This window comes from Coregonus clupeaformis, chromosome 30, assembly GCF_020615455.1.
Source record: "Coregonus clupeaformis isolate EN_2021a chromosome 30, ASM2061545v1, whole genome shotgun sequence".
Lineage (NCBI taxonomy): Eukaryota > Metazoa > Chordata > Actinopteri > Salmoniformes > Salmonidae > Coregonus > Coregonus clupeaformis.
In genome coordinates, this window is record NC_059221.1 from 45816350 (window position 1) to 45829663 (window position 13314).

A 13314-nucleotide genomic window follows, 5' to 3' on the forward strand; every position below is an offset into this window, starting at 1 on the left:
CCACTCCTCTAACCCCCCTCCCCTCCAACTGTATTTGAATTGCCCCCAACCAACTGTCTGAAGTACTCTTCTATTCACTCACCCCATACCCCTGCCCCCACCACTCTATTTTCACTGGCCTCCCTTTTCCTGCAGACTGTGGCGAAGTGAGAGGAAGAGCAATCATCATCATCATCGAACACAGGGAGGTGAAGGACCCTCAGGACCAGGAAGCCTCAGGGGAGACTGGAGCTTCAAAGCCTGTCCCTCAGACCTCAGTGTGTGCCACAGACACACACACCTCTGTGTGAGGAGAGGGGGCAGGGGAAACAGCTGCTCCATCATCCAGTACAAACATATACATGTAAAGAGATGCAGAATACGACCCTGAACATCTTAGACCCACAACAAGAGACAGACAGACAGAATAGGGTGTTTACGTGAATGTAGGCCTATGTGTTAGAGTGAGCGTGTGTGGCTAGGTGAGCAAGAGATTGTGTGTGCTTGCATGCCCGTGCTTGTGTGCGTGCGTATGTGTGTGTGTGTGTTGTATTTGAGAAATGAGGCTGAAATTGCTGCCACATGTCAGCAGCGGAGTACGGGATGCATACTGGCCTTCTAGAGAGAGAGAGAGAGAGAGAGAGAGAGAGAGAGAGAGAGAGAGAGAGAGTGAGTCAGAGAGGGAGTCTGAGAGGACCTTGGCCAAATACAAATATAGAGGAATGGGGTTGCTCACTCTGGGGTCTGAGCAGACAGGGTGAGAGGGTGTTGGTGGGTAGCTGCTGTGACTCACTTTGGGGTCAGAGCAGACAGGGTGAGAGGGTGTTGGTGGGTAGCTGCTGTGACTCACTCTGGGGTCAGAGCAGACAGGGTGAGAGGGTGTTGGTGGGTAGCTGCTGTGACTCACTCTGGGGTCAGAGCAGACAGGGTGTTGGTGGGTAGCTGCTGTGACTCACTCTGGGGTCAGAGCAGACAGGGTGAGAGGGTGTTGGTGGGTAGCTGCTGTGACTCACTTTGGGGTCAGAGCAGACAGGGTGAGAGGGTGTTGGTGGGTAGCTGCTGTGACTCACTCTGGGGTCAGAGCAGACAGGGTGAGAGGGTGTTGGTGGGTAGCTGCTGTGACTCACTCTGGGGTCAGAGCAGACAGGGTGTTGGTGGGTAGCTGCTGTGACTTCTATACTGACTGGGTTTGATCGTGAAGTGATGGTGTGGGGGGAGAGTCATCAGGATGGGCTTCTAAGGCTTACACTGTCCTCAGCTCCATATTGACTTAAGTTCACATTGCACGTAAACACAGTTCGTGATTCTGACATGGGTAGGGTTGACGTGAGGGTGCTACAGTATATCTGTTACTGTCGTGTGTGTTGTGTGTTGTGTGTATTCTAGAGGTTAAGTGGCCTGAGGTAATCACAGTGACCCTAAGGAGAGAAGAGGTCAAACTCCACAGAATGGCAGCCATTGTCTCTCCAAACTGTGATGTCACGAGAGGCTGTGTCCTGGAGGGACGTTACATCCCCCTGAGGTGGCTGCAAACCCAGACAGCTATGGCTCCATCTGCTGGTATGGTCGGGAACTCCACCCCTCTATGGGCAATCTTCCCACGCAGCTGAAACAAATGAGGAGCTGATGAGCTGAAGGTTTGTTGAAGGGAAGAGACACAGTCTCCAACCTGGGCTCTCTGGAGGACAAGAGTGCTGCACGTCCACTTCCATGAGGAATATAAGGATTTGGAGATACTTACCTTTGGGAAATACTCAGCTTTGGATATATGCACCTGTGGAAATACGTGAGAGACATTTGGAAGGACTTTTTGCTGGGTTGGCCACTAGCTGCAACGTGGACTACAGTAAGGCTGGGGAAAAGTTATCTGAGCGAGGGAGAATTATGATTTTGGATGTGGAAGAGACATCCCTGAACTGTTAACCCTTAAAGAGCCACAAGAGAACAGAATTTTGTTATATTTTCGTTAATTTCCCAAGACCTATAATAAAATCCTTGTTTTGTTTGAACCTTGTCTCCTTGCACTACTTGAGCAATCCCGCTGAAAGCTGTGTAGCCTCTCGTGACGTCACAGATGGTGGAGAATACGGGCACGCTCAAGCGTTAATAGTGCATGTCAGAGGAGGATACCGAAGGTTTGATCACCCAGTTTTCCAAGTTGGCCGTAGGCTCCCCGCCGACTGAAATGGAGGACATATTGAAAGCCCTTGTTGCTGGCCAGCAAGCCCAGATGCAAGCAAACGTGGCTCTCTTGGAGGAGCAAAAGAAAGCCAACCTTCTGAAGGCAGAGGAATTGCAGTTGCAGAGACAGAGGGTTGTCCAAAATACCCGCCCAATAAAGGCAAGTGACTTGATATCTAAGATGGGAGCTACCGATGACATTGAGGCATACCTGCATGCATTTGAGGCCACGGCCACTAGGGAAGCCTGGCCCAAGCAACAGTGGGTTGGTCTGTTAGCCCCCTTTCTAACCGGGGAAGCGCTGAATGCTGTCCGGGACCTGGGCCCTGACCAGGTTACTGACTATGATGCCCTGAAGTCTGAGATCCTCAGCAGATATGGACTCACAAAGTTTGGTATGGCCCAGCGCTTTCACAGCTGGACCTTCCAACCAGACCGACCTCCTCGGGCGCAGATGCATGAACTTGTCCGAATCGCAAGGAAATGGCTGGATCCGCAGAGGAATACAGCAGCGGCGGTGGTGGAGGCCGTTGTGGTGGATCGTTACCTCACGCGCCCTGCCTTATGAGGCAAAACGGTTCATCAGTCAACAGGCCTTGACCACGGCTGATCTGACCGTGGAAGCTGTGGAAAAGTACCAGGCCACAGCGGAGATGCTGAATGCTTCCCGAAAAGACCCCAGGAGTGCGGCCCCACCACAAATGGGAAGAACCCGTCCAAAGGACCCCAAGGTCTCGAACCCAGCCACGTCAGGACTTATCCCGGCTCCAGGGGGGAGCCAGAAACCAGACGGGTCCAAGAAGAGTACACCAGGAGGGGGAAACTCGACAGTGTTACCGGTGTGGGGAGATGGGACATATCTCCTGGCAGTGTGGGAAACCAGCCGATGAACCTATGCCCACTGCGGAGTCCTCCAGCTCAGCACCCACACACCGTTTTGCCTCGCTCTTGGGAGTCGTAGATGGCGGCCCAGATCGACCCCCCACCTGCCCGGTAACTGTGAATCACCATGATGTGGAGGCCTTACTGGATTCTGGTAGCCGGGCCACCCTGGTGCGTAAGGATTTGGTGGGCCCAACGTGTCTGACCCCGGGAAAGTCCTCCCAGTTTCCTGTGTCCATGGGGACACCAGAGAATACCCCATTACTGAACTTACAATGACCAGCACACGGGGAACCATACACACGACGGCGGGGGTGGTTGATTCCCTCCCCGTCCCTGTCCTAATTGGACGAGACTGCCCAGCCTTTTACCCACTCTGGAGAGAGTCTCAGGAGAGGATAACCCGAGTACCTCGGAAACGGAGAGGCAAGACTCATCCTGGGAAGGCTCCGGTGCAATCCTCCGAGTTACTCACTCCCGCCCGGGCTCTGATAGGGATGGCAGGTGCCCAGACCGACACAGAGACGGAGCTACAGAATCTGGACAAAGAACTGTCTGGTCTGAAGGGGACCGCTGAGAGGTATCGTTTGTTAAAGCAACAGTTAGACATGAAGACAGAAGAGTTAGATATCCTCCAGGCTAAACTCCAACAGAGCTCCTTCCCTAAGCAACAGGAGGAGCTGGAGAGGCTGCGCAGGACCATCGAGGAGTGTGAGGAGACCCTGCGCAGTAGTAAGGAGGTCCAGAAGAAGGCAGAGGAGAAGTACAAGGTGTTGGAGAACAAGATGAAGAATGCGGAGGCAGAGAGAGAGAAGGAACTGGAAGCTGCTCAACAGAAGCTAAACTCTGCTAAAACCAAGGCTGATGCGTTCAGTAAGAAACTCAAGGAGAGACAACAGGAGGCGGAGTCCCTGGTCCTAGAGTTGGAGGAGTTGAAGAGAGAGCAGTCTGGCAAGCACCACGGCAATGCGGACGCCCTCTCCCGGCGTGATGCCTTCTTCGCTGCCTTTACCCCGACGAGGACGTCGGTCCCGAGGAGGGGGATGTGTGATGTCACGAGAGGCTGTGTCCTGGAGGGACGTTACATCCCCCTGAGGTGGCTGCAAACCCAGACAGCTATGGCTCGATCTGCTGGTATGGTCGGGAACTCCACCCCTCTATGGCCAATCTTCCCACGCAGCTGAAACAAATGAGGAGCTGATGAGCTGAAGGTTTGTTGAAGGGAAGAGACACAGTCTCCAACCTGGGCTCTCTGGAGGACAAGAGTGCTGCACGTCCACTTCCATGAGGAATATAAGGATTTGGAGATACTTACCTTTGGGAAATACTCACCTTTGGATATATGCACCTGTGGAAATACGTGAGAGACATTTGGAAGGACTTTTTGCTGGGTTGGCCACTAGCTGCAACGTGGACTACAGTAAGGCTGGGGAAAAGTTATCTGAGCGAGGGAGAATTATGATTTTGGATGTGGAAGAGACATCCCTGAACTGTTAACCCTTAAAGAGCCACAAGAGAACAGAATTTTGTTATATTTTCGTTAATTTCCCAAGACCTATAATAAAATCCTTGTTTTGTTTGAACCTTGTCTCCTTGCACTACTTGAGCAATCCCGCTGAAAGCTGTGTAGCCTCTCGTGACGTCACAAAACACACGACTGTCTTCACTGCAGAGGCTGCTGGGTAATTGAGTGCTGACGGACAGGTGACATGACATGATACTCATTACTGTGTGTGTGTGTGTGTGTGTGTGTGTGTGTGTGTGTGTGTGTGTGTGTGTCTGTGTCTGTGTCTGTGTCTGTGTCTGTGTCTGTCTGTCTGTCTGTCGGAGGGCAGCTTCCGCTCAGCCCAGTCAAAGCTCTTCTCTGTCCTGGCACCCCAATGGTTGAACAAGCTAATGTCAGGACAGCGGAGTCCCTATCTTAAATAAATCACATGGCGCCCCCACCACCCACCCACTTGTCTTCTCCTACTATCCCTACAAGCACTGGCTTTGCTGATAGCTTCTTTATTGAGGACAAATGTACTTGTTACGACTGTGATATGTGGTTGTCCCACCTAGCTACAGCATCTGAAGATGAATGCACTAACTGTAAGACACTACGAGCGTCTGCTAAAGGACAAACATTTCAAATGGAGAAAGAGAGAGACCTTCAATTGAAAATTGAGAGCGAGAGCAAGAGAGAGAAAGAGAGGAAAAACCACAGACTTGTAAAACTCACCGTTAATATTCTGAATCAGTTGTGCCATATAATGACCCATTTATTTTGACTAAACCATTAGGACCCTTTCCAAATGATGAGCTTCCTCAGCTACACTACGCTATATTAGGTTTGAGATAGAGTCAAAGATCTCACAACTTTATAGATAAATAGAATTACATTTTGTCTGAAAGTTCTACACTGAAAAATAATATAAACGCAACATGTAAAGTGTTGGTCCCATGTTTCATGAGCTGAAATAAAAGATCCCAGAAATGTTCCATACGCACAAAAAGCTTTTTCTCTCACATTTTGTGCACAAATTTGTTTACATCCCTGTTAGTGAGCATTTCTCCTTTGCCAAGATAATCCATCCACCTGACAGGTGTGGCATATCAAGAAGCTGATCAAACAGCATGATCATTACACAGGTACACCTTGTGCTGGGGTCAATAAAAGGCCACTCTAAAATGTGCAGTTTTGTCACACAACACAATGCCACAGATGTCAAGTTTTGAGGGAGCGTGCAATTGGCATGCTGACTGCAGAAACGTCCACCAGAGCTGTGTGCGGAGGAGTATTCCTGTCTGTAACAAAGCCCTTTTGTGGGGAAAAACTCATTCTGATTGGCTGGGCCTGGCTCCCAAGTGGGTGGGCCTATGCCCTCCCAGGCCCACCCATGGCTGCGTCCCTGCCCAGTCATGTGAAATCCATAGATTAGGGCCTAATGAATTTATTTCAATTGACTGATTTCCTTGTATGAACTGTAACTCAGCAAAATCTTTGAAATTGTTGCATGCTGCTTTTATATTTTTTGTTCAGTATACAAAAGAAACCAAAACTTAGATCAACAAGACTAGCTGTCCATAAACAGTCTTCCACAGTAGCATATGATTTCCTCTGCAAGATTTTTCCCTCAGCAGTGAAACCGCAGGAGAGGTTTCTGTGTGTGCTTACTGACCTCCTGACCTCCCACAGTTTAAAGACAACTACACACACCTGTTACCTGGACATTTTGCACTATAGGAAACGTATCATGGGTGGGCAGTGTGTATGTGTGTGTTTGTGTGTGTATGTGCGTGTGAGGAGTGGATGATCTGGGAGGACTGCAAAGTTAATGATGTACTATGTTGTGTGTTTGAGCGTGCAGTATGTGTTTTGGAGCATACAGTGTGTGTGTGTATTCTACCATTTGTGATGTGTGTTCAGCCTCACACATGTTTACGTCTCCCTCTGTGTAAACCATTAAATATCTCATCCCCACTCTGACCCCTATAACTCCTCTTTATGGTTTTTCCACATGGCCTCTCCTGTACGCGGGGGCTTTACTTTGGACCGCACCATGTTTGTTCTGGGGGCCCTGACACTCCACAGCTAACACCACGTCCCAAACCACACTAATGGAACACAGGAACAGAGGACGGCCGGAGAACGGTCACAGCGGTCGAACCAGGTCAAATGAGTTCCAAACCCGTTCGAGGCGGTTCAAACTAGGTCAAAGCCATTTAAAATGGTCAACAACATCGTAACAAATCACAAAAACCCAGTTCCAGTCCAGATCAGTCCAGTTCAAACCAAACTCTATTGGTAAGGGGTTAGGATATATTTGATGTATTCCTGGCATTGGGTTAATCCTGACTTTTGCAGCCATAGCAACAATCTACTTCCTGGTTCCTACCATATGAAGGTTCTCACCTGCCTCAACATCCTCAGATGAGAGAGAGAGACAGAGACAGAGACAGAGACAGAGACAGAGACAGAGACAGAGACAAAAAGAAAGCTAGAGAGAGACCAGAATAAGGAGACCTGAATAGAGTGAGCCTACATCTTTCTGTGTTAGCATGGTTCAGACCACATCTCTTTTCACGACTCACTACCCATGCAGGCCATTCATCACACAGAGATCAGAAAAGAACAACACAGACACACCCCTACTGGGGTTACTGCAGTGCATACTACCATGCACACACACACGCATATGCAAACACACACACACACCAACCTGGATAACGAACAGTGTCAAACAAAAGCACTTCACAGCTGATGATTTTAGAGACAACTATGAAAGGTGGTAATCCAACTCTCATCGCACTTTAAAAGGGCACCATAAAACTGACGTGTATTTGCACAAGGTTGGGGTTGTGTGTGTGTGTGACATGGTTTGGGGTCACCAGGGTTTATGAGTGCTCAACCGCAAACACACAATCGCTAGCTCTGCCACATACTGTGACCCGGTGTTGTGACATGGTTTGAGTGGCGGGTGTTTTCCTGTTTCCCCCTATGGCTGTGCTTGTGACCCGGTGTTGTGACATGGTTTGAGTGGCGGGTGTTTTCCTGTTTCCCCCCCTGGCTGTGCCTGTGACCCGGCGGACATGTCGGCTCCTGCCGGCTCCTTTGTGGAGGCCAGTTGCACAGGTGGGACCCATTTTCACACTGTGATTTATCAACATGGTCGCAGCACGAGGCTCAGAGTGGGCCTACTCATAACCCCCACTGCTGAATACAACAGAGCCACTGCTCTGCAGGCATCAGGGACAGGATCAACTCCAGTTTTAGCCCGTTTACAAAGACAGCATGGTAAAACCCTGCATTGATTCATTATTTTTGTACCTTTTCAAAGTAAAACTGTGATACTAACTCTCCAGCAAACAGTGGTGCACCGCTCTCTGACTTCTCCAATACAGCTCTGCTTCCTGCCACTCTCTCATTGGCTAGTTAAATATGCAGGAGGGCCGTGTGACTGGTTACCTGATCTGCAGGTGTACCGTTTCAGCACTACACTGACCTCAGCAGGACAGATAACACACACCTATTACAGGGTTACATTTCCACTGCACCCTCCACAATGCTGTGCTTAAACACGCACGCACACACACATACGAACACACACATCTTTTTCCATTCCCACAGAGGAAAACCAAGAGATGGATTCAATCAACCCCATTTAGGAGCGGTCCTTAACTTTGATGGGTCTGATAAATGCACTTCCATTCCACTCTATTATGTCTTCCTTGATTCTCTACTTCCCTCAAATCACACTACATCGTCTGTTCTCTCTAGCCACTCTTCTTCTTTTCAGTACCAGAGTGGCTGCCTGTCTGTGGGTCTGTGGCCCTCCCTCTACCCCTCCAGTAACATGGCTGTCAGCCTCTATGGAACCTGGCTCTGAGGCCAAGGCTTTAATCCACTCTGATAGAGCTGGAGGGCAAGATGGAGTGATGGCCACGGGGATAGACTGAAGGATATAGAGACTGGAATGGGGGGAATAGGGGTCCAGATTGGGATTGACTGACTGACTGTGTGTGAGAGTGTGTGTGTATGTGTATGTTTGTGTGTGAGATCAGGGCTGACAGATCCCATTATGGCCATCCATATCCCAGCAGCCTCTCATGTTAGAGCGAAGTGTCAAATGTCAGGTGCATTACAGCCAATTATATATTGACCCTCTGTCACACACACACAATCTCACACACACCACCCACTGAAAGTCAATTCCTTTAAAGACCCCAACCAGAGGGCAATGCCGCCCCTATTTCAACGTTAATTCCTGTCCTAGAGTGGAAATTCTCGTTTAGCTTCCACCTCAGAAGAATGACGCAGGCTACTAATACATATTCCCGAATTGGGGGTGAGAACATTGTGGTGATTTCCACGTGGGGTGGACAAATAACAACAAGTAGAGCACTGACAGCTGTCAGTGTAGCTAGCATGCTAACCTTGTCTATCTAGCTAATGTTATCTGTTGTTGCTACACCATATTCAAAAGATTAGCCGGCTGGCTAGGTTATGGCTGGTTCTGGAGCTGGATTTGTCATTAGCATTTAGTGAAAACTTTGCCACAGATGGATAGGGGAAACCAGTATATTTGACTTTGCCAAAGATGGATATGGGGAACCAGTATATTTGACTTTGCCATCTCTTGTTATCACCAAAGTTTAAACATCTTCCAGAGCGCATCAGACATGAAACACCTAATACAAATGTAACAACAGCACAACAAAATAGATAAAGGAGTTTGTGCAATTTTCTTTTGCAGGTGCCTTTTCATTATAGGATAGATACTTGGTTTTCTAGCGTGGTCACAAACATTTGATAAATGGTCAAAATGCATGTGATATAGAATTTTGGAAACCCGCTCCCCCCGTCGCCCCAAGATGAATGGTTTTGACCACGATATATATACAGACTACCTAAAAAATAAGTTAAAAGTATTCATCAGAAACACTTTGCTGGTGTTTCTGATTAATAAACAATGCCATGCTGGTGGGTGGTAACTTTAAACTAAAACCCGGCCCTGAAGAAATGTAGACCAAAAATGATTAGCATGTCATGTCATAGGGGAAACACAATGCATTGACACGGATTTCCACGAATGTCCCACTTCAAGCCCAAATATATCATACTTTTACTAAAATGATGACTTATTGACTTAAATAGTTGTGCAACATCATGGGTAACTATGGGCATCGTCTTTCAGCTCCAGCTCTTGTGGGCGTTTAAGTATGATGTATTCGGCTCACCGCTACGCCAAAATTCCTTGCACATGTATAGACTATTAGCCCTAATTTCGGCCCAAATTGCTTCCTGTAATGAAGAGTGGACATCGTTAGTGAGCCGCTCTCCGCTGCCGCGCACAAAGACATCTAAAGTATCGCTTCCAACTCCACAGAAGTTTGGAGAAAAATGCTAACCTGCCCCCCACCTCACCCCCCACCTCATAAAATCATTAGACCCACAGAGTTCAGGACTTCAAAGACAGAGAGATGAAAACACTGCCAGTCTCCCTCAGCCTCCCTCAGTTTCTCTCCTGCCAGGTCGCTCAAGATTTACTTCGAAATTGGACGTTGGTCCATGTCCCGAGGACGTTGAGAGATGCCTTTAAAACCCTCCAACTAGGGGCAACGGTGAGCGCTATTACCATTAAGTAGGCTTAGGTTTTGCTATGGTGTTGTGGACGGGGATGGGCTTAAGCCGCGAGCTCTGGCTCCGAGGGTCGCCTGTTCAATCCCAGTGCTAAACACTTGTTTAATTTCTTGGGGTTTTAACCCTATCCCAAACCTTAACCCTAAACTGCAGGAGGAGCCGCATAAAGGAGTCGCAGCCGCAAGCTAGGGTGTCCAAAACACATCGAAATTTGACATTTGGAGCAACTTCGAAATTGGACGTTTAGAGAAACGTGGATAAACGTCAGAATCTGAAGTCAAATTGGTCAACCCGTGAGCTTGTTGCTCTTTCTCCCAGACAGACCCAATGCACCAGGCCAGACAGACTAAATGGAGGGCCATGACTAGGTAAGATCTGCACAGGCCTCTCATAGCCTGCCTGGCTGCGTGTGTGCGTTTGTGCGTGTGTGCAGTATTTTTAAACACTCTCACCTCTGTCTGCAGTGTGGTAGAGCGTTGCTCCTTGGCGCTGAGTGATTCTTTGAGCACCTCTATGTGCTGTTTGCAGTCTGAGTTCTGGTTGGTCAGAGCATCCAGTTTGGTCTGAAGGGCCTGCATCTCTGATTCCTTTTTATTCAGCTCCTGCTTCTGCTGGTCTACCTGTCAGTCACGACACACACACACACACACACACACACACGTTAAACCATAATAAAATACCTTAGCAATTCTGAATGGCGCAAAACCAAAAGCTCCTAGAACCCCTATTACACACAACTAAAACCCAGAACTTGTAGAACACACACATATGGCCAGCATATAGAACACACACCTTCAGAGGACTGACAGGGGATATATGGAGAATCATGCTGACACAACATGCATCTCAGGTTTGGTTGAGAGGTCAAATGTTTGTATTTTCTACTCCAGAGAAAATATAGAATATCTTAGGTCAAAGTTAGGTAATTCTTCTCCCACCATCAACTTGTGGACGTGACACACATCCTCCAACCTCCACAATCACCTTGGAGACATTGTTGAGTACATAAATACAACGTGGAGGGCAGACGTGGACACACACTCTCCAATACACACAGAGGGCCAGAATGATTAATCCTCTAGAAGACTAGAAATGCTTCTCTATCCAAGACACACTCCTACTACTACAGGCCCCATGGAAACAACAGTCCAAACACCCAAACTGAGACAAGGAAAAACACTCGTAGGGGGAGAAAAATAGTTATGAGAAGCTGTATTACACTCAAATATCTGTAAGATTACTGATCGTTTTTGAAATTGTGTAATTGAAGGGAAAGAGCTGAAAGAACAGCACAGAACAACCACTAAGGAAATCAAATGGACCCGTTCGTTTTTTTCCCTGCTCAGTTTTTTTCTGCGAGTGGGCTAGCTATGTGCACAAAGATTGTCATCTGCGCTCCAGTGCCAAAAATGTGAGAGGTTGATTTCTGAGGGAGATTTGTTAATTGTGCTGCTCGGCGGGGAGCATGTCATGACTTTAGAATTCTGAGAGGGAGAGAGAAAGCTGGGCCAATCACTTTTGACTCTGAGAGAGAGAGAGAGAGAGAGAGCGAGAGAGAGAGAGAGAGAGAGAGAGAGAGCAAGAGAGAGAGAGAGAGAGAGAGAGAGAGAGAGAGAGAGAGAGAGAGAGAGAGACGGGGATAGAGATGGAGAAAGAGAGAGAGAGAGAGAGACAGGGATAGAGATGGAGAAAGAGAGAGAGAGAGAGAGAGAGAGAGAGAGAGAGAGAGAGAGAGAGAGAGAGAGAGAGAGACGGGGATAGAGATGGAGAAAGAGAGAGAGAGAGAGGGAGAGAGAAACAGGCAAAAAGAGAGAGAAGAGAGAGAGGTAAGATGGGAGAGTGGAGGGGACAGAAAGAGGAAGAGAAAATTGAGAAAAAGAAACGGGAGAGATATGAAAGAGAGAAGGTAAAAGAGGGGTACTGCTGAGCGGTCTGCTATTCAGGGCTGCTGAAAGAGGAGGAAGGTGGGGTGGGGGTCTAAGTGTGGTGGGGGGCCCCTGGCACTGGAGGATCCCAGGCCCACTGACACACGGCCTCCTACGGAGACAAAAACACAAGAACAAAACAACCTCTAAACTACACGCCATCACTACCTTACACTGACCTAGCATCACTAAGCAATAGTAGTTTATTATCACTAATAGCCCAATAGTGAGTGAAAGCTTTACACTTACTCTAGGAGAACTGAAGTTACACCACTGGCATCTACAGTGCACAGTGGTGTAACGTTACAGCCTTATTCTAAAATGGATTAAATAAATGTTTTCCCTCATCAATCTACACACAATACTCCATAATGACAAAGCGAAAAGAGGTTTTTAGAATTTTTGCAAATGTATTAAAAATTAAACAGAAATACCCAATTTACATAAGTATTCAGACCTTTTGCTATGAGACTCAAAATTAAGCACAGGTGCATCCTGTTTCCATTGATCATCCTTGAGATGTTTCTACAACTTGATTGGAGTCCACCTGTGGTAAATTCAATTGATTGGACATGATTTGGAAAGGCACACACCTGTCTATATAAAGGTCCCACAGTTGACAGTGTATGTCAGAGCAAAAACCAAGCCATGAGGTCGAAGGAATTGTCCGTAGAGCTCCAAGACAGGATTGTGTCGAGGCACAGATCTGGGGAAGGGTACCAAAACATTTCTGCAGCACTGAAGGTCCCCAAGAACACAGTGGCCTCCATCATTCTTAAAAGGAAGAAGTTTGGAACCACCAAGACTCTTCCTAGAGCTGGCCGCCCGGCCAAACTTAGCAATCAGGGAGGTACCAAGAACCCGATGGTCCCTCTGACAGAGCTCCTCTGTGGAGATGGGAGAACCTTCCAGAAGGACAACCATTTCAGCAGCACTCCACCAATCAGGCCTTTATGGTAGAGTGGCCAGACAGAAGCCACTCCTCCGTAAAAGGCACATGACAGCCTGCTTGTAGTTTGCCAAAAGGCACCTAAAGGACTCTCAGACCATGAGAAACAAGATTCTCTGGTCTGATGAAACCAAGATTGAACTCTTTGGCCTGAATGCCAAGCTTCACGTCTGGCGGTAACCTGGCACCATCCCTACGGTGAAGCATGGTGGTGGCAGCATTCATGCTGTGGGGATGTTTTTCAGCGGCAGGGACTGGGAGACTAGTCAGGATCG

The 13314-nt window shown here is 48.1% G+C and overlaps 1 protein-coding gene across 3 annotated transcripts in view; it reads right to left on the minus strand.

Annotated features, from left to right (window-relative positions):
• Positions 1-13314, minus strand: part of LOC121546084 (ERC protein 2-like) — a 285284-nt gene that overhangs the window by 233621 nt on the left and 38349 nt on the right. For all 3 annotated transcript variants that reach the window (XM_041857100.2, XM_041857099.2, XM_041857098.2), the window contains one exon: positions 10618-10785. In XM_041857100.2, coding sequence (XP_041713034.1) covers positions 10618-10785 — 168 coding nt within the window. The remainder of the gene's footprint in view (positions 1-10617; positions 10786-13314) is intronic.